Source organism: Magallana gigas, chromosome 5, assembly GCF_963853765.1.
Source record: "Magallana gigas chromosome 5, xbMagGiga1.1, whole genome shotgun sequence".
Lineage (NCBI taxonomy): Eukaryota > Metazoa > Mollusca > Bivalvia > Ostreida > Ostreidae > Magallana > Magallana gigas.
Window position 1 is genome coordinate 22,237,364 of NC_088857.1, and position 21,502 is coordinate 22,258,865.

General features: G+C 31.7%; 2 protein-coding genes across 2 annotated transcripts; one reads left to right on the forward strand and one right to left on the reverse strand.

The window, feature by feature from the left end:
* The first annotated feature begins 6,821 nt into the window (after positions 1-6,821).
* Positions 6,822-10,487, forward strand: LOC105319361 (magnesium-dependent phosphatase 1). The gene is made up of 6 exons (XM_011416868.4): positions 6,822-6,868; positions 7,552-7,612; positions 7,966-8,076; positions 8,225-8,332; positions 8,705-8,790; positions 9,407-10,487. The coding sequence occupies exons 1-6, from the start codon at positions 6,832-6,834 to the stop codon at positions 9,499-9,501; spliced, it is 498 nt and encodes a 165-aa protein (XP_011415170.3). The 5' UTR covers positions 6,822-6,831; the 3' UTR covers positions 9,502-10,487.
* Positions 10,488-12,832: 2,345 nt separating this feature from the next.
* On the reverse strand, positions 12,833-21,496 carry LOC105319360 (COMM domain-containing protein 9). Its single transcript, XM_011416867.4, has 6 exons — positions 21,356-21,496; positions 17,095-17,220; positions 15,384-15,468; positions 15,044-15,133; positions 14,696-14,799; positions 12,833-13,083 (listed from the first exon to the last, which is right to left on the reverse strand). Exons 1-6 carry the CDS (start codon positions 21,407-21,409, stop codon positions 12,943-12,945), a joined length of 600 nt encoding a protein of 199 aa, XP_011415169.3. The 5' UTR covers positions 21,410-21,496; the 3' UTR covers positions 12,833-12,942.
* Between the last annotated feature and the right edge of the window lie 6 nt (positions 21,497-21,502).

The window sequence follows — 21,502 nt, forward strand, 5'->3', positions numbered from 1 at the left end:
ATAAATGAGGTTCGCGACCATCAGATAACGAGTTATGCCCTTTTAATTCTGAAAGTAATTTATTTTGTTATGGTCTAGCGGAAAATATCTATTCAATTAATTCTTCCAATCCCAGTGTTGTGAGAGAAGGCAGTTGTACAATCGGTCACTTTGACCTGTATGGGATTTCTACTGACTAGGCACCCAATTTTCATTGTTTGTAAACATTTTAGATTTATGGTAAATATACTCATCCTGACCCTTTACGAGGTGTACTTTTAGTATTAATGGTTCAATTTATACCAAGCTATTCGTGGTCATTTAATTTAAAAAAAAAATCACTATTCTGTGACTCATCAATCATCGTGAAGCTATGTAGTCTGATAGATACAGGTAGTTTTACATACAAGTGCACATGCAAACACACATTCACACGATCTTTATAAAATGATACCGAAACTTGCAAGGATGCATGCAGTTTTTTCAGCATTTAAAGATCAAATTTTAAACAATGTAACAAAAGGTAGTGCATATCAAATGCAGCCATACACTCATTCCTTGTAAATTTCTTTGTTATGAAGATAAGACAATTACGTATTGCGTACATATATAAACATATATGAACTATAGACCGTAGGAACCCCCGACCCAAGCATCTTTTACATGGTTACAACAGGTCGTGAATTTACAGAATTACAGATTTTTAGCCTGCAACCAAGGTTATATCAACCGCTTTGGTATTATACATGTATACATACTTTCATCTACCTAAAGATATTTTTTTAATTATAAGTATTTCCGGTCTTGATTGTTACTTCCGGTCACAAGTAAAATAGTTTCGGATTCGATATCTGATTCCTAATGACATGACTGTATACTTAACATAAGTGACCCCCTACTTACGGCATGCCAAGTCAATTCTTACATCTCTAACTAAAGATCTATTTCATATATATATAACACACCTAATTGCCTCTTTGAAATACCGGAAGTTTAATTAGAATATAATTTCCTATCACGCTAGATACTAGTAGTTGATATTTGAACTACAAGTTTAATATTTCAAAAATTTTCCAGTAAAATCTCTGAAGTCCATTTGGTGACAAATAGCTTTAACTTCCTAATTAATATAGATGATAGCTTGTTTTGCACTTATTTTAGGAATAAGGAAGCATTTTTTTTAGCATTATAAGGTGATACTTTCGTCGGGGCGTGATCCGAAGGGTTTTATGATAGATTTGATCACGCCCCGACCGAAATTATCACCTTATGAAAACTGTTTTAAGGGCATTTGACGTTAAAAATGAACGAAATAAAAACAAGATATTAAATAAAAGAACACATTTAATATAGTTCTTGGTCTAGTTTCATAGAGCAATCTTGCTACGCCTAAGGCTATATAAATGTATATGTACTACATATGTTTAATGTTTGTTCACAAAGATGACAATGCCTCAGATTAGCATGTTACATATAGAGATTATAAGACAATAAGATATTTGTCTTAATTTTATCATCATCGATTGAAATAATGATTTTTAAATCGTGATATCTTGAGTGAAACTTAACATATTTCTTATCCCCCCCCCCCCCCCCACACACACACACACACACACAAACACAAATTCATAATATACACTTTCATCGTTGAAATATTATTTCTTTCAATATATTTTTAGATCACATATTAAGAACAAAGGACGATACACTTCAAGGGCATGTCAAGGACATAAATTAGGACACACTCAGTCCTTATGTACTGATTTTAACAAATAAAATCATACGATAATATCTATACTTATAAATTAAGGCATTTTGCAAATAAACTCAAACATGCCTGCACCAGCTCACCCCATTGGTATTTCAACACGGGGCATATGATGTCCGTAAGCTATAACTGAATTTTATCTTATAAGTAGTTATTGTAAAATTAGTTAAAACCCTTCTTTCATTTTCGATAAACCAGCCCGAATTAGCAAAAATGAGAGTAAGGTGATGGACACGCTTTGGCGGATCCAAGTCAGTGGTAGTTTGTTTAAAAAATATATTCTTGCATTGAAATGATAATGAATAAATACGTAAGTGTAAATATATAAATTAAGGGAACTCATTTATTGTATGACAAAGAAATTAAGATTTGACAAATGTTGAATTAATAACATGCGCCAATTCGTTTTTGGAATGTGCGACTTTAGTTTTGATAGAAAGAACTTTCCTGAACGGGGTAACTAAGAACGCGGGTTGACTAATTGACGCAATGGCGGAAAAAGTAGAACGAGTTTAACATGCATCGGGCAGACTCCTTGGATAATGAACTTTGGCTTAGAATGTGCATGCGTTCGCGTTTTAAGATTACATTGCATTTTTACACCTCTGCAAGATAGCTACATATAGATAGTCACATTTTTTATATCCGATAATCTATCTATACTATATTAATATAATAGACTCGAATTTTTTATCTCTAATACCGAGAAATCGGAAGAATACTGTCTTTTGTTTTATATATTTTAAACATCATTGGTACTTGAAGATTACCAATTTGTTTTTATTTTTTCCTCAGTTAAGCTTCGCTAATTCATAATCAACGAAAATATCTCAAAAAATCCCGGAAATCACCTGGATTTTTTGGATTTTACAATCTTGCGCTTGCGCAATATATTCATGCTAAAGGGATCTTTAGTGTATGTTTCCACAATATCACATCTGCATGAATAAACTCAGAAATGATAATACAAATACAGGTAAATTTTCATTGGACTTTTGCTATATATTCTCTTCATATATATAAATGATTTCTTATGAGATAGAGAAAGTATAAAATAACAAATATACATTTCAACTAAGTACTTTCTTTTGTCTTCCGTTCGTGATGACAAAATATATTTGATTACATGCAAAAAAGTTACATTATATTTGTTAGGAGAGTGAAGATAGAATATGTTTCATCGTAAAAATGAATAATGTCCTACGGACCCAGTTTTACGAAGAAAATACATGTACGTCGGTGAAAAGGTGTTGAATTCTTCCATTCTATGGATTAATATTTTTAGTTGAAAGGTATTTGCAGTCTCAAAAAGGTTCGTTGTGATGAATTTGATTGATAATTTCAAGGCAACTTCATTAACTTTCTCCAAAATCGTTCCAGAGCGATTCTGCAATTTTCTGCTACATTCCGGGTATAAGGGAGGCATTCCAATTGTGGTGAGTGCCTTTCCCGAGACACAGTTAGATTAATCAAACTAAGGGAAGTGTAATGAAATTGATAGCATAATTGTAGGCTTATAGCTTTGTTATGTAAATGTCAATAATAAGGTGTGTCGATGTACCTATTTCGTAAATGTCCGAAATGCAATGTCAACCCGTGCACGCACGGGTCAAAGTCTAGTACTATGTTAAAATAATAGACTCGAACTTTTAGGATTTAATACCGAGAAATCGGAAGAGTACTGTCTTTTGTTTTATATATTTTTAACATTTTTGGTACTTGGAGATTACCAATTTGTTTTTATTTTTTCTCAATCAGGCTTCGCTAATTAATAATCAACGAAAATTCCTTTAAAAAATCCGGATATCGTCTAAATTTTTCGAATTTTACAATCTTGCTCATGCGCATTACATTCATGCTAAATCACCAGATGCTCTTTAGTTTATGTTTCCACAATATCACATTTGCATGGATTATAAACTAAAAAACGATGATACAAATACGTGTAAATTTTCATTAAAAATTTGTTGTATATTCTGTTCATGAAAGAAAACACGGGAGATAACTCTAACTCAGTGCGAATGTCAACTTGTGTGCAAATTTGATGTATCTATTTCGTAAATGCCCGACATAATAATTATGCAATGTCAACCCGTGCACGTACGGGTCAAAGTTTAGTTCTATTAAAAATTGTGTTAATACCTCTACGTCTATATGAATAAATTATGTAAGCATAAAACGGAGATTTTAGTTTAGATTTTATTCCAATCCGCTTCTTTTAATATCCAGCCATTTGATTTTAAATTCAAATTTTAAAAAAATAAGTTGAGAAAATAAAATTTAGAAAAATTCGAACACAGTATATAAAAAATGAAAAAAAAAATCTGTTTCAGCATAAAAATTCAATTAATATGTAAACTGTTATTTCCCGCGCTTGTGTGGGATATTACATGTATCTAGTATAACAAATAAAAGAATACCATTCAATATCTGATTGTATGATGGACATACATGTAGTAGCTTATTGTAGTAATAGGTCGATATGTTTAAATAGTTCAATACTTACAGTAGATTTAATTGACTCACTCAAGGTCAAGTTTGACTAGTTTTCTATGACATCTGTCACTCGTGCTATTGATGCTAATTGCCTGCTATTGTTATCTCAATATCTGTAAATAGTGAGTATTTATAATAGGTGTACTTTTTGGACTTCCATAATTCATCGTACTTACCCAAATTTTACCGTCAAAGCATGTACATGTACTTTCAATGTCGCCATTCAGAGAGAAACACATACCCGCCCCACCCCCATGACAATGCACTGCTCGTTGAACTTGTTTTGAATCGAACATATCATTGTATACAGTTCTAAAATTACCATTGTTACATGTGTTGTATTTTAAAATAAAACAACAACAAAATTATGAAAATGACGAATAATTTGATAAGAAAAAAAATCCTCGGTTGGAGATATCTGTGTGATGAACTCATTATTCCTTTAGAACATTTAATTATCAACTTCATTATTTAACTGTAAGTTGTTGTTCTCCGATTTTACGGCAGAATTCTTCTTTAGCATTTTCTCGATAGAAATATGGGGAATTAATAATCTCAATGATACGCTTCAGAAAGCCACTTCAATATACTTTGTAAATGAATTTCTGGGTTTTGATTTAAAGTGCACGTATAACTATATATAGGCGTTACCTCTAAACTGCTATTGAAGAAATGAATATTCCAGCTGTCTGAGTTTAGCAATTTGACAATTTCAAGTTCATTCAGATTACATTATATATGGCATATGAGGTCCATAAAATTAATAAACATTCATTTCAGTAAGAATAATTAAGGTAAGATGAAAACAAATAAAAAAAACCAGACATATTATAACCATCTAATTAAAAAAAAATAATTACTAAATATAGTTCTAACCTTGGCCAATAAGTATGATCTTCTCTCAACCTCTCAGTTGGGAGAGCGCCATATGCTGTCTCCAGACCGTAGCTTGAGGTGATGGTACCAACGAGGGAACCCCGACAGAAGATAACAAAGAAGATGGATGAATAAGGCGTGTAAAATGCCAATATGAGGAATGATTAGATACTGCAAAATTAGAATATCATTAAATCTGATAATTTAAAAAAAAATAATTAAAAACAATGTATATGTAACGTAAAATCGGTTTGTAACCCTTAAATATTTTAAATACGTGAAATAGGTTGATTTAAACTGGCGTATGCGTGTCAAAAACTCCAAATAGTGTCATTTTTATAACTTCAATGCCTTTTCTTTTATAGAGTGGATCTGAGCTCCATATACCTGTATTTGTCACAGTCTTAATGCGGTTTATTGGAATTTAAACCGATTCATATCAAATATATCTAATTGAAAAAAAATTGAAATTTGAAATTCTTATTGTAATTTACGACTTAAGATAGTCCTATACTCGGCACTAAATGGGCTCAATCATTAAAAGCTTAGCTTTAAATGATAAATATACATTCTAGCAATACATATACAAGAGAAAATATGTATGTTTACATGCTAGTTTGTTTGTTATTACCTCTCAGACGGGTGTACCCCCTTGCGAAAATTATTGACAATTATAAAATTTGCCAGACGTCCGTTTTTCCTAAAAATAATAACCAATTTTGGGAAAATTAGAACTGAACATACAAAATAGAGTATAAATATTTATTTAAGCCATATCTCATCAATAATTTTGCGCAAATTTTTGTAAGTAAGTACGCTTTATGGACCTGATCTATCAAAATAGAATACAAAAAATGCAATGCTAGTATCGCGTTTGGTAATTTTTTTTACTATTTTAAGGACTCAAACTTAAATTCATGGTGTTTATTCTATCGATTGACATCTAAGAAAACAGATTTGGTAAAATAAATTATATGTTGACGGATTACTTTTCAAGCTACATGTATAAGCTCTTAACCAAGTTATTGAAGTAGACCCTGACGAAAAAATCCGTAAAAATCACATTTTGCTATAGTTTTCTGCCTAGATCTGTCAACAATGTTAGATATCATTTAAACATTAATTAATTGACGATTGATTAAATTCGAAATAGCTTCTGTCTCTAAATTTAAACCGGTTTTAGTAAAAGAAAAAGAAAAATTTGGGGGGGGGGGTCAAAACAAAGAAAATATAAGCATACCTGAGATCCTGGTAAATCAGAAACTTCATTTTTCATTTTACTTTAACAGAATCGAGTTTCTCAACATTAATCATTTCTATCTCTCATAGATTACATATATTACCGTTCTAATTGCTTATTATTGCCATTGTTTACAACAGCGATGTAGAGCAAAATCAATACCGGGTATCAAAAACGTTTTGTAAAAGTCGAACCAATATTGTAAAATCCGTATTATGACGTAGTACGATACTCGGACTACTTTAACCAAATGCGCAGTTGCGCCATCTTATTTCTCCATCTTCTTTATACCAATAAAAAAACCTCAAATTTTATTTTTTAAATTAGACTTTCAACATATAACATATAGCAGTTTAGTGCAAAATTTAGCTGGAAAAGATTTAAAAACAACTTTGGATATTATTTGGGGGGTTCGACTCGAAATACTCATGCTCGAGTTACTAATTTGTTTACTTTCATTTTCATTTCACCGATGGCCGTCAAACCGAAATTAGTGGTATTTGATTTAGGTAAATTTCCATACATAGTCCTTGCGACACTGATCGCTGTATCTAATGGCTGTCTCTTTAGTCAACAATTTTGATACTTTATAATTATTAATGTCAGACAGAGCATCTGGAAACATCGTTTTGACTGAGAACAGGAAATATTGGAGCTAAAAATTTGGTATCAATTTGTGCTCAATACAATAACTTTAAACACATGTCAAAGACGGCCAAATAAACTTTATTATGCTTTTGAAAAAAAAAAATATTTATGAAAATGAAAACCAAGAATTGTAGATATACAAAAAACAAGAAATTAAATGAAATTGTGAAATTAAAGAAAAATTGAAAAATTCGAACAGATTATCATTGTAATTAAACTGATCCCGAACAAAATCATATAGATTGGAATTCATCCCAATTTTGCAAAATTCCTGGTGCGTCGAGGAACCTTAAGTAATATTTTTAAAAAATGATGTTTTTTTGGGGTAAACTCATGAGATGAAAAAAGACTATCGGACACATATGACTATCAGAAACATATGACAAGCTATTTGAATGACAAGCGATCAAAAGTCAAATTGAAACAAAGGTTGAATTGATCCCTCAGAGATCGTGTAATTGTGAATAGAATGTTTTGTGATTTAATGTTTCTCAAGGTTGACGAAAATATACTAGATAAATTTATGATAAATCCTTATTTACAGATTATACATTATGGCCTTTCTGGATTGATTCACATTATGATGCCCCTTTTACAAAGATCAGGTCAGTATTTACATTGAGTTCTATGTAATATAGACTTTGTCAGAAACTGTTCACATTTCCCTGTTCATAAGGTATATGAATCTGCAGTAATGAAAGGAGAAATGAGCATATGAATACAGGTACAATGAAAATGAGAAATATATGGCATGACTGGAAATGGAAACTCGGGACTCCTGCAACTCTAGTAAGAAGCTCAACCTTTGAGCTACTTGAGCCAATAACCACGGTCCATATAGCCACAACCTAACTAGTACACATATGCACATCCAAATATTACCTTACTTGTTAAAATGGCTGAAATTGCATGTGTCATTCTTGGGTTTGTGGAATACTAATTTATTTAACGATTTCAGCAAAACAAATGTCAAAGATTGTCATGGAAAACAGGTGCCATTTTACACTGATGTGCCAAAGATTTTGCAGAAGTTGAAAGCAGATGGCATTAAAATAGGTGTAGCATCAAGGTATTTGTTTTGTCTTATTAGTAATTACTGAATTCATTATGAATAGGTTTTCAACTATGATGATGGAACATGTATTCAAGTGTAACATCGATCAAAATGACAGAACAGAGGTTTTATAAATGCAAATTTTCTTTCTAATTTCTTTTAGAACATCAAGTACAATTGAAGCCAAAGAGCTAATCAAATGTTTTGAATGGGACAAATATTTTGATTATGTACAGATTTTTCCAGGAGCTAAAACCACCCATTTTAACAAGTAAGTCTAATATAGTCAACAAACTACAAATTAAGGACAAAACTTTTAATACAGAACTGCACTTTATTGTTGCCTAAATGGGGAAACGATGATCAATTTTTTTTACATGGAAAAAGAAATTGAAATTCGATTCTAACAACAAATAATTCATGTATTTTATTTTTATTGCAAGCTGTGAAATATATTGGGCAATAACTTGAATTGATGTTTTAGTAAAAATCGACAAATTGAGTTATTCCTCTTTTGAAGAAGCAATAAAATCAATTAATGTGGCAATTCTTACAGTAATTCCTGAGAAGCTAAAAATTGATTTTAATTTTTTTTTTTTTTTTTGGTATGCAAGTTTTTTTGGTAACTTTTATGTTTTGATAGTATAAGAAGAGACAGTGGAATAGATTACCAGGACATGATTTTCTTTGACGATGAACACAGAAATATACGAGATGTTTCCAAGTTAGGTATGATTATCATTTTGTGCATCGATCCTGCATTTTTAGACATATAAAATATAAGTGTAATTTATTAATAGTGTATAAGCCCAATTCCTCTTTCTGTTAATAGCATAGATATTTACTGAGTATAAATTAATTAAATATAAAAAAATCATTAATGTTTAAGAATTTGAATTCCTGGACATTTTACTCATGAATATGTATGTATAGATCTACATTATTAAATATTCTCAATCTGGTTTTAAATGCTACCGGTACATATTTTCCCCATTTTCGCAAATTTTGTGACGCTTGAAAAAAAACTGTATATACGGTATGTTTCTAAAACACTATTTAAAACCATATGTTGCGGACTTGATAAAATGCTTGTGTCCTGTTACTTTTTCACTGTAAACTACAAAATCCAGCGAAATAAAAAACCTGAAGTCAATTATTATGTCCTATAGATTTTGATGTCATTTCTGAAATTGGTGTTGTGTAACAATGAAAATCTGCGAGTCCTTAAAATAATTAGGAATTTACTTCTGTTTGGTTAAGAGGGCATAAACTACATCAGAACTGAGTCTCTACCATTTTGAAAACAAAAAACATTCCTTAAATAAAGCAATCCTTTTATTTTTAGGCGTTACATCCTTCTTCGTTCCTCAGGGAGTCCAAAATGAAGTTATACGATGTGGATTTGAGAATCACAAAAATGGGGTCAAGCACAATATATAGAGCTGTACTTCATAAGTGTCCTCCACACCTCTGGAAAGAAATCCTCATATCAGCTCATAATGATGTTTTCTATAAAAATATGATATTCTAACAGTTGTATGGTTTTTAATTCACTGACAAAAAATTAGCAATTACATAGTCATACATGTAGTAATTCAATCTAATTAAAATTAGACCTTTCATCTCGCTCTCTGTTACGTATGGTTATTACTCTTGAAAGGAGCGATAACCATACGTAACAGAGCGAGATGAAAGGTCTAATTTTAATTAGATTGGTAGTAATTCTACTTTAAGAGGACTGGATGGTCTCGGCCATTTTTAGACTGTATTGATCTCCTTTAGAAGAAGAGCTCTGTATAATGTTAAAGGAAGATATCTAAAATATATCAAAATTTCCTTTACTTAATAATAGAAAATGGCTTAACATCTGATGGGTAATTTGTTGACCTATGCACGGATCGGGGGGGGGGGGGGGGGGGGGGGGGGGTGGGGGGGGGGGGGGGTGGGGGGTCAGGACCCCCCCTTGGATAATTCATATGCATAGTAAAGTTACCGAAATATGTTTTGGGCTCTCTTCCCTGTTTTTGGCAAATACAAATATATCCTTCACCCCCCCCCCCCCCCCCCCCCCCCCCCCCAAGGAAAAAAAATACTGGATCTGCGCATGACCTGACCAAGCAGCCTTCTTAAGTGTCTCCCTGTTATTACAAACAGTGTGGAGGACTCTTAAAAGTGTCATTTGATTATTTATTAAGTTTTCATTGTTCTACTGTGATATGGACGAAAGATGCGGACCTTGTCCTTTACTTTATTAAATCAGCAATTTAATCATCAACAATTTATCCATTGACATTGATATACATTTGTGTCCATCTGACTGTGTAAAATGTGATCTGTAGATTTGATATTTTTTATATATACATGTACATGGGTTGGCTATATTTTTTGTTTAATGATATGAAATAAACTCGAAAATGAAAAATTCATGTAAGAATTTTGTTAATGTCTTTCTCATTGTTTACATGAAAATCATCCTCACAATGTCAGGGGTCCTGAGTCCACTCGTGGCCGTGGCCGTGGGCCACGGGTGGACTCAGGACCCGGCCCTGACATTGTGAGGATGCATGAAAATTTACATCTTGTCACAGAATACTTTTAAAATGATTTAACAAAAAAACATCAACCTTGCTTGATATACATGTATAAGAAAATTAAAAAAGCCATACATTCTATGCTATTCTATTACATCTTATTTTACATTAGATTGGAATGTGTATTGTAAGATCTGATTAGCATGAACACCTTGCGTAATATATATTCTTTAAAAAATAGTCAAGAGGTGTTCTGTGTTAAATCTGTAATCGTTGACATATGTACCAAATGTTATCAGAACAAATCGCTAAATGACAGATTGTAAGGTTGCTCAACATTCTGTTTTATAAAACAAATATACTTTAAGGGGGATTTTATTGATTAAGTTTTATCATCAATTTATTTTGTATTAAACGACAAATATTTTTGAAAAGGATATTTTTTTACCACCCTTAATAACAAAATTTGAATCTCCTTTACCCAGTGATGCTTTGTGCCAAGTTTGGCTGAAATCGGCCCAGTGGTTCTGGAGAAAAAGATGAAAATGTGAAAAGTTCACAACAACAACCGACAACGGAAAAGCTAAAAAGCAATAAATATGCAGTTTTACATTTTGTTTTGTATGCAAATTACTTATACAAAAACAGAACAGAGCAATGTCTTTTTTAACTTAAAACTGCGCAGCTACAGACTTATCTTGACGATGTAAAAATATGAAAAAAGGTCATTAGTGTTTATTCTACAACCATTTGTTCAGAAAAAGGTCGAAGCTTGAATATCCCTCTGATAAGAGAGATAAATTCTGTAGAAAATATTCTCACTTTGTTTCTGTTAACTCGCAATTATTAAGGCACGAATCAACAAGGGAGGCGGTGCTGGGCCTCCTTTTATGTTGGAAGGCGACATTTTTGAAAATTCAAATATTTGCATGCAATTACGAAAGGTTTCACGCATTCATCATCTATCAGTTAACAAGTCCTTAAAATACATCCTGATTTTATACATCTAAACAAACCGAGTTGTTTTGGACATTGATTTGAGTTAAATTGAGTGTCACAGAATTGCGATTGCTGTCTAAAAATAGTTAAACAGGGATTGACACACTGAGAAAAGAATTTAAATTTGAAGTTATTCGATGTCTTAATTACAAAGAAATATGCATTCATAGAGAGTACATCTTAATAAAAACAAAGTTCTTGATGAGGACACCAGGTTTCACTGAGAGCTGCTGGCTCATGATATTCGCCACGCTGCAGAATTTTCATTCCCCTGTGCTATGAAAAGGAAGGAAAACTCAATGTTTATGTGTTGGCCTAAAACTTAATTCTATTTTCTCTTTCTAATTGATTTATTTACTTTTGCACAGTTATTTTTCAAAAGTTCATCTTTTCACAAGATAATTTCATATAAAAAATGTGAAAATCCTGTAAAAATTTGATATTTGGTAAATCAAGGCTTTATGTGTCACCATTTTTTTTTTTAAAAAGCTTACATTTTCTTAAAAAATTTGATTTCATGGTATCTCATAAGTTAACATAATATACAGCCCAACCCACCCATTATATGGATTATGTGGATTAAAATTTGTATTGAATATGTCACGGGGTCGTTATTCCTCGTACAAAATACATAAATAAATAAAAGGATGGTCCAGTTTCCAACATTACTTTATTATGGCATTGGTGAATAATAATGATGATAAGAAGGTGACCTGAAATGAAAACACTCATACAATTGACGCATACATTTTTATAATATTTAGATATTTTAACTTTAAGATAAAAACAATTAAAGAAAGTATTTCTCACCAAATTCGCCTTCAGTAAAACTTAATAGTAATAGTTTGAAACTAGTGACAATCTCAAACTATTAAGTCAGACCAGTTGTAAAACTGTCGCTGTCTGCTGGCAAACGAGTTATGTTCTAAAATCATGGTGCAAAGCATTATAAATTAAGTGTTATCACTCACACTTGCGCACTGACCATACACACCCATGAAAACCTGTTTTTCCACTACCAAATATAGACATACAGTAGCTATTACCGTATTTGGTAAATCACAACCCAAAATAACACAATCACGTGACAGAACACGAATACCACTCAAACACGAGTAAACTATGAATGAGTTAATAATGAAATGTATGGATGAATGAATGAGTAAATAAATGAATTACTAAATACTAAATTATACTCAATTGTAGCCCTGTGACAAATACATCAGTAATCAGCACTAATCACAAATATATACATTCTTTATTGTTATAAATCAGTCTATACAAAAAAATATATTGCACACAGTTCAGTGATTTAGATACAACATACATAATATATACATAAGTAATAGGGCTATCTCCTGGCAACAGAGGATAACTGGTCCCTGATTTTACTCAGTCCATCTAACATTGTATCTAGGGTTTCCTTTGATAGTTCAACATTGATATTATGGTTCTCTGGAGTTGTTTTGACATCTGTTTGATTTTCTTGTACCTATATCAAAAGCAAATTCAAATAAATTATTCTGTTTCATTTTCAAAAAGGTTCAGGCTAAACTTTTCAAAAAGATAAAAATAAATTCCTTTTTTTAAACAGTCTTTAGAGTATCAAATAAAAATATCTTGACAACTTGATAGAGTATATTTGGTTTAATAATAAAGATTTTTAAAACTTTCTACACATATTATTTAGTCAAACATTATCAGAAAAGATTAAGACAGTCACATGTAGAATATTTTTGAAAAATACATAAACATCTTCAATAATTCTAAATTATCTCCCCTTTAAAAAGAGCATAGCCCTTCATTTGAACTTAATCCCCCTTAGCCGATAATGATTTGTGCCAAGTTTGGTTGAAATTGTCCCTGGGGTTTTGGAGAAGAAGATGAAAATGTGAAAAGTTTACAACAAGATGACGACTATAACAACTGACAAAGAGGAATAGCACATTTTCCCATTATTTACTAAAAATAGATACAAGCGACTGTCGCAATATGATTTTCAAAACCTAGGTACTGATTTTATTTTGGTGTCTGTATCCACTGATTTGTCATAATTCAGGAAACCTGCATCGAGAAATGAATATTCAGTACTGTGTATAAAGAATATTACCCGGTAGTTGATATTCTAAATTGTAATAACTTCCAGTGTAATGCATTTAATGCAATGTAAACAGAGTGTAATGTTATTAAAGATATCTGCTTAAATAATGGATGTGCTCATACTCAGAATTATACAAGAGAATTTGAAGAAAAAAATTCAGCTGGTTAGATACATGAAATTCAAACTTTCAGTTTCTATTCCTATCCTGCTTTCAGTGAAAAAAAAATATTTACTACTTCAATGGTGGAATTGATCCAGCGACCGCAAAATCAAAAAGACCTATGCGTTACCACTAGACCACACACAGAACACATTATTTAAAGAATGTCTTTACAATATGTGTGGCTATATACATGAATGTGTTAGAAAAGTCAACAATTGAAATATTTGTCTAATTTTCTGTCCAAAGACCATGTTAAACCCAAATTAATTCAATGTAAACGTATCCTACAATACCCGTAGAACATAATTTTTATCGGATTTCTTTGGTTTAAAGTGGTTCAAATACTCGAATATCCAACTTTTTAACTGTATCATAACTATTTTCCTATATATCCTTAATAAAATCTGAAAATTTTAATGATGTCGTGTAATATAATAAAGACTATTTTTACCTGATTTCAAATGTTTACCATACTTTCATGATTCGGAAATGTCTATTGTGAAGTCGTACATACAATTTCTGTTTTGAGTTTTGTAGTTTTAACGATATTTTAATAAATATTTAACAGAATTCCTTGAAAATGAATAGGATTTGTCCTTTAAGCATGCTTATGAAGTGTACAAAGTTTGATAAACATGCATGCAAGGGCTTTCTTTGAATCTTGCTAACAAGGCTGAAATGGACACAATAGCTACATACACACTCGCACAGCAACGATGCTATATCCCCTTAGCAATAAGTTGTGCAAGGGGATAATAATCTTGTAGTATCTCACTGTATCATCTCTTAGACCAGTAATTTGCCTCCTTGCTTTACCACAAAGTTGGCTAGGTATAGTACCTTCATTTGTAGAATGCATGTTGGAACAGACGTCCTGCTGACAGAGTCGGAAGCCATCTTTGTGTCTACCCTCCAGTCAAAGTCCACCAGCCGAGGCAGGGACACTGATCACAGGTGTAAAGATAACAAAAATATAGTTTAGGGGAGTTTAATGACATAATTATCATATACCACTTTGTACCATTAAAAGGTATACACATGTTTTGATGCATGTCATATCAAAAACAGGCAATTAGTCATAAGTTGATTTTATGTCCCGCTTTGTCATTCACAAGTAAGAATATATTTACTTGTTACATCTAAATGAACATTAGTTACATTAAATCATACTTCCATTGTCTTGCATACCTTGAGTGCTAATGGAATGGGTTTTCCAGGTATTCATGTTGTCCAAAGCAATCTTTGTTATCAAGTCACGTAAATTCTTGTGAAAGTCCTCTGAAGCAAAGATGAAAACGTAAAACTTATCAATTTTCTTTTTTATTTTGGTGTTTAACATTTCTGGTGGTTATACATGTATAAATAAAGTTTAATTTTCAGGAAATTTAAAATAGTAATTTTTTTTTTTTATCTACAGTGACAATGGTAATGATGTTGGGGAGGAGAAAATTGTTCCCAACGGATGGCAAGGAATAAAGTACTGTAAACTAGAATAAATACCCATACAAATCATAAATATTAAACTTACTTGGAAATAAGCTTTGTATTTCTTGTGGTTCAGTATATCCATGAAATATTATAGTCTTTAGTACAGAAGAAAGGGACTCTATCATCTAAAAAAAATATTTGAAGCAACTATGTTCACAGAAGTATAACAAGAGGAAAGCTGTCAATGTGACAGTACACTGGGTTTTCTTTTATTTGATCAGTATATACATGTATTATGATCATTAATCCATTTGTCAACCCTGAATTGATAAACACTACATATCCAGAGAAATTTGGTACTCTTTATGCAATATTTTGCAAAAAATAAGTTCAATGGCTGCTATTTTTTGCATAAGTTATCAAAAATCCACATTCAAATAAAAGGCACATCCCTGATATACATGTACATGTATGTTTCATTGATCTGCAAAATGAAGTTGCCCTATCTTAAAAACTGTAGGAGGAGTTAATGTCCGTTCAACTGAGGTACCCTATATACACAATTATGAAAAAAAAACTTCCTATCTTAAAAACTCTAGGAGGAGTTATCCTGACCAAAGGGATACCCTTTTGGCAACCGCCCGCCATTTTCACCACTTCAATAACCAGATTTTAATTGGCTCAAAACACATGTCGTATACTGAGAGTGTGTTGTGTATGATTGTATTGATTTAAAACAAAATTTTTTTAAAACTTTCAATATTTAATATAATGTTTAAAAGTTCAAGATATTAACTACTCCTTCGTCTCCGTTCTTTCCATTGGTGAACATTAAATGTATTTAAAACATAATCAAGTGCCTGTGTTTTATTTGCAATATTTAATTAAAACTATTTTACTGCCATTTCAAGTTTTGCTTAGCAATAATACTATCTAACTAATTATCCTTCATTGTTTTTATCTCCACAAAACAGCAATAGCCTTGACAATTGGAGATAATACCAGTAGCATTCCATGGTAAATTAAACACATAAAATTTCAATCAACAGAATTTGAAAATACATGTAAATTACCCGGTAAATGAGTATAAATATTAATATCATTTTGACACCAAAACAATGTTTAAAGCTAATAATATTCCAAAATATCTGCTGCAATACTGACTATAATTTAAACAAGAGATGTTTGTGAAACACTTATGCCCCCCTCCCTTGAAGGACTCCGTGAAGAAAATGAATGTGAACAGCAAATAATTAGATGTTTCGAAGTCCAAGGAGCATAACTATAATCTTACCCAAAACAAACTTGACCTAGATATTCTTATGGTATGATAAATCTGTATACCAAATTTCATTTCAGTAGGTGCAACCTCTGCGAGGAAAAGAAACTGCAAACAGAATTTTTTTTTTAAGTCAAAGGGGCATAACTCTGTCAAAAATTGCTTGATTGTACCCAAAATCAACTCCTATGATAAATCAGTATACCAAATTTCATATCAGTAGGTGCAACCTTTACAAAGAAAATGAACGGAAACTGATGACGGACTAACCAACAGACAGCAGCAAAGCAATATTCCCTCCCTTCAGGCTTCTTCGAAGTTGGGGATAAAAATTATGTAACTAATTTATTTGTTTTCTTTTTCGATATTAATATGAACTGATTGAATGTCAAGTTTCAAATTTTACATTCTGTTCGCAAACATATACATGATGCATGAATAATTTTTGTGTATAAATTACCAATGTATATATAAATGTACATGTATACCATTTATACTTCTATTTTTGTGAGCATATCTGAGTAGAACTAGCCTTTTTTGTTTCATTTGGACGAGTCCCCAGACTTTCACACACAGATGACAAGAGTCCATCAGACTGAGAGGAACCCATCACATACACATCATTGCAGACCTTAACCACTTTCTCTTTTGAGGAGGCCTGGAAATCAAAAGAAAGATATCTAATTCAAAGTGATAACTAAGCAGGGAACTACTGAGGTGAGCTAAAGCCATTTTATTATGAACAGAAAATTCTAATCCATTGCCAAATTGAATGTATACACATATATAAGTCAGTGTGTCCCCACAAAGGCTTTGTGGGGACACACTGACTTGCTTGGTAGCTTTAAGCTACCAAGCAATGTTACCGTAATTAAACAGAAATTATTGCTACAGAATTGCACTCTATAGCAATGAACTTGATAGTATAAATGCTATCCATTAACAGCTGGACTCTAGCATTTGACCTTTTGAACCTGATAATATAAATGTTATCCATTAACAATTGCACACTCCACACCTATGCAATATCTTTAGACACATATTGATGGATTCAACCATTTGCAGTATCGGGGATAGGGTAATGATAATTTGTAATGGTAATTGAGTGTAATTAATTCCAAATTTTGATGTAATTGAAAGTAATGTGTAATGACCTATTTTTCAATTACATGTTATAGTTATTTAGTTAATTACATTCAAAAAAGGTTTGTAATTCAAATTATTTTTCTCAATTACACACTGATGTATGTATGAATTAGAAAACTGTCCACCATCCATTAATTGTCCCCCACACTTCCAATAGTACAAAAGTTTAAAACAATACAAATACAGGGAATAATTATTGTTTCCAACGAAACTGTCTGTCAAGTATACAGTTAATATACACATGTACTGCAGCAGAATATTAATTTTTGACTTGACAGACAGTTTCATCTACATGGAAGTACAGTAATTATTCCCTTAAATGTTATCAGTTATCCAGGTTAAATCAAGGAATTTACCCTACGTTCTATTCCATACATAGGAATCAATTGAAGTAAAATGTAAACTTTACTATTTAGCCTTCAGCCTCAGGGTGTACAGAATAACAACCCAGGGTAAATCTAATGGTTTGAAGGGGTGACTAGTAGAGAAAGCCGTTAGTACATGGAACCCCGGCAATGAACGATACCCATGAACGGTCTTCAAATACAATGATGCACAATTTGACTAGGAACTGACCTGTTTCTTAACTTCTATGAATTTTTCTAACACGGACTGTCTAATTCCTTCCCAGAATTCCAATTTACTCAAGGGCAATTGAAGATTCATGCATCCCAACTTAATTAGGCTGAGTAAACAGAATATTTCAGAAGGTTGTTTTTTGAGTAAATTAATCTGATGGACAAACAACATTTAGGGCCTGACCTCAAATCATAAAACAAAAAGTTAATTAATTATTATATAAATCCTAGCATTCTATTAAAATGTTATCGCTATTTCTATAAGCCATATATCTTAAGACTGATAATTAACTGCCACATGGGGGATTTTATGATCATACATAACATCAATCATTATAGACAAATATAAGCCTGCTTAGACCTTATCAGACTAAAAATTCACATGTTTCCAAAGTGATAATAGTTACCATGGCAACAAGTTACATAATATCCTTTATTTTCTTAGCAGTCTGGAAACTAAATACTAGTAGCAAAATCAACAGTAGAATACAAATTCACTTGTTGACTTTATTCAGTTTCTATGGATACTATAGGAAGAGCTTGAAATAAAGAGCAAACAGCCAAGTGGTCATACTTCAAATTCAATAGCAGCTAGTTCAAACTGTCCATACTAAAATACTAATATGTCTTGTTTTTCTTTATCTCTTTACCTTACTCAGAACAGTTTTACCTTTGAAACTAGTATTTTGAAGCAAGTTCATCAACTACATGTATGTCATTTTTCATAATTTTCATGGTATAAATGTTAATAATGAGGAAGATAGCTTTCTTTAACATACTGCTTAGCAAAAAGTGTGGAAGTAATTTTCAAATGGATAGTTTTTTTAACTAAACCTTTGAAATTGATACACCTGTGGTTCTTAACACCGTAGAAAATTAAAGTATGTGTTATTAAAGAGCCATAACTAAAATCCCCATCCAACATGCCTGTATTTTAGCTGGAACAGGGAAGAAGGAAGCTATATAAGTTACTTATTAGCAATATTTTTGTTCAAAAACCGTGTCTTAAAGTAGTTTATATGTGATCTTGTTTAAATCATCTCACATGTCTGATAGACCAGGTGTTGAATTTATTATAATGAACATGTATATCAAATATACTGCAGTTAATCACAGATTACAAAGCTCACCATGACCAGGCATCACCTTTATGCGTCCGATTTTATCATTTTATGAAAAGTACAGTTAACATCTTAGATGTTGGATACTGTAATGTGGTTGACACATTGACACCATTGTATATCATATGAAACAAAATTGTACAATAATCATATATGTAGATTTTATACAGTATTTGTATGATACAATGTTTATCAATACACTACTATAAAATATGATAATCACATTACAACCCATGATATTATACAATATTGTGTAATATGATATATCAAATGATACAATATAATACAGTAACTGTAATATATCATGATACAATATGATATTGTGTCATGAAATGACATCATATCAAGATTTGATTTTGTGTCATATCACACGTTACACAGTTTGTAGTTGACCTAATTACAAAACTATGTTTTCAAAATTAAGTGTTTACTTATACATTGTATAATGATACTGTATTTAAACAGCTCTTTTAAAATGTGCTGAACTACATGTTATTTAATGGGTACTACATCATCAGTTTCAACGTTCGCATATGTATAGTGGTACCTTGTAACATTATTTAAATTGGTAAGAAGTTCTCACTTGAAAAATAACAATATATCAGGAATAGGTGCGGGAGAAATTGAACTTATAGAAAATGTCTGTACATGCCAAGGGCCTTCTTGTCATAAACCTTATGTTATTATTGCTCAGACGATGAATAGCCATGTGTAAGCATATATTTGATTAGACTAGACTCCTGGATCAGTGTCATATTAAAGATTAAAAATATTGTTTGGTGATGTCAAAAGAAAATAAAAGCCAAAGCTCTAACTGCTCAAAGTTTTAGCAAAATAGACAAAATCCAAGGTCAAATCATTAATTAAAAATGAAATACAAAGAACATTGGCTAGCGAAGATGACTGTTATAAAAGTGAATCAAAACTATTTGACAAGGTAATTACCGGTACTATCGGGCTCAATATTTCTTGACATGAATGTAAGCAACAATGTTTTAAAAAATTTTTTTAAAATGATGTCATTTGAGTGTTTTACTTACAGGAAGATTTAACTCGGAATAAAAGAGATGAGACTGATGTGCAAGTGCTACGACGCGCTTATGAAAAAAAATTCACATTTAAGAAAAATGAATAACATATTGGCTATAGTCTGTCCCGAGATATTTTGTCGCATATTTTCTCAAACTATTCAATATTTATAGATACCTCTTGGTTCAGAAGATGTTCATTCAATATATTAAAAAAAATCCCCAGATTTCCCCTTTGAAACTCCCCCTCTAGCTTGTCAGGTTTTAATACACGGCTCAAAATAAAAAGTCTAAGGGGATTTTTCATTGCTAAATAGACAAAGGTACCCAGATGATGAGATTGAAAAATTGTGCGAGGTATTCCGAATGGAGAAAAGATGTCAACATTCCCCATAGTCTCGTTCAACCAGACGGTCGGCTGTCTCCGTAAATCTCTGACGTCTCTGCTCGTCCGAGATTTACGGAGACAGTCGAGCTTCTGGTTGTTTAAGACTACATTTACCATTATATATCTCAGACTCCGCAGGAAAAATGTTTTCGATACTGTGAATTTTTATGAGGGAAAAACGATAATGTGTGAATGAAGCTATCTTGGAAATTTCCCCTTTCATCAATTTCAATTCTTTCACAGGTGTGTATTTTTATTAAAAATTGTCAAAATGTGCACTATAAATATCTTGAGCCAGACTATGAATCATGCTTCTCTAAATAAAGCTATATAGCTAATTCAAGCTATAGATTGTACTGAACCTTATGTATGCATGGTACGTACCTGTACATAAATTTTCAAAAAGGGGTGTGTGTCATTTCAAATTTCGTAACAAAACATGCAAAAACATTGAGAAATCAAATTATACAACGTATGCTATTATCTTATAAAATCGTGCAAGTCTAAATTTTAACCAAAGTAAAATGAACACCTTCATCAAAAGTTCTAAGGAGCTGAAGTCACAGTGAGCTGCCATTTTGATCATCACGTGATAAAGAAAAAAATCCCCTGTCTTAAAATAGAGTAAATTTCTTTCAACCAATCCATTATGCCGCTTAATGCATGTGATCAAAAGCGA

Excerpts from the sequence above, each read along its gene's own strand:
- LOC105319361 (XM_011416868.4), top strand. The coding sequence starts at position 6,832 with ATGGCCGTCAAACCGAAATTAGTGGTATTTGATTTAG. Across the intron at positions 7,613-7,965 it reads GCCCCTTTTACAAAGATCAG|CAAAACAAATGTCAAAGATT; the intron begins GTCAGTATTTAC and ends TAACGATTTCAG. Across the intron at positions 8,333-8,704 it reads AAAACCACCCATTTTAACAA|TATAAGAAGAGACAGTGGAA; the intron begins GTAAGTCTAATA and ends ATGTTTTGATAG.
- LOC105319360 (XM_011416867.4), bottom strand. The coding sequence starts at position 21,409 with ATGATCAAAATGGCAGCTCACTGTGACTTCAGCTCCTTAGAACTTTTG. Across the intron at positions 15,469-17,094 it reads GTCCAAATGAAACAAAAAAG|ATGATAGAGTCCCTTTCTTC; the intron begins GCTAGTTCTACT and ends TATTTTTTTTAG. Across the intron at positions 13,084-14,695 it reads CATGCATTCTACAAATGAAG|GTACAAGAAAATCAAACAGA; the intron begins GTACTATACCTA and ends CTTTTGATATAG.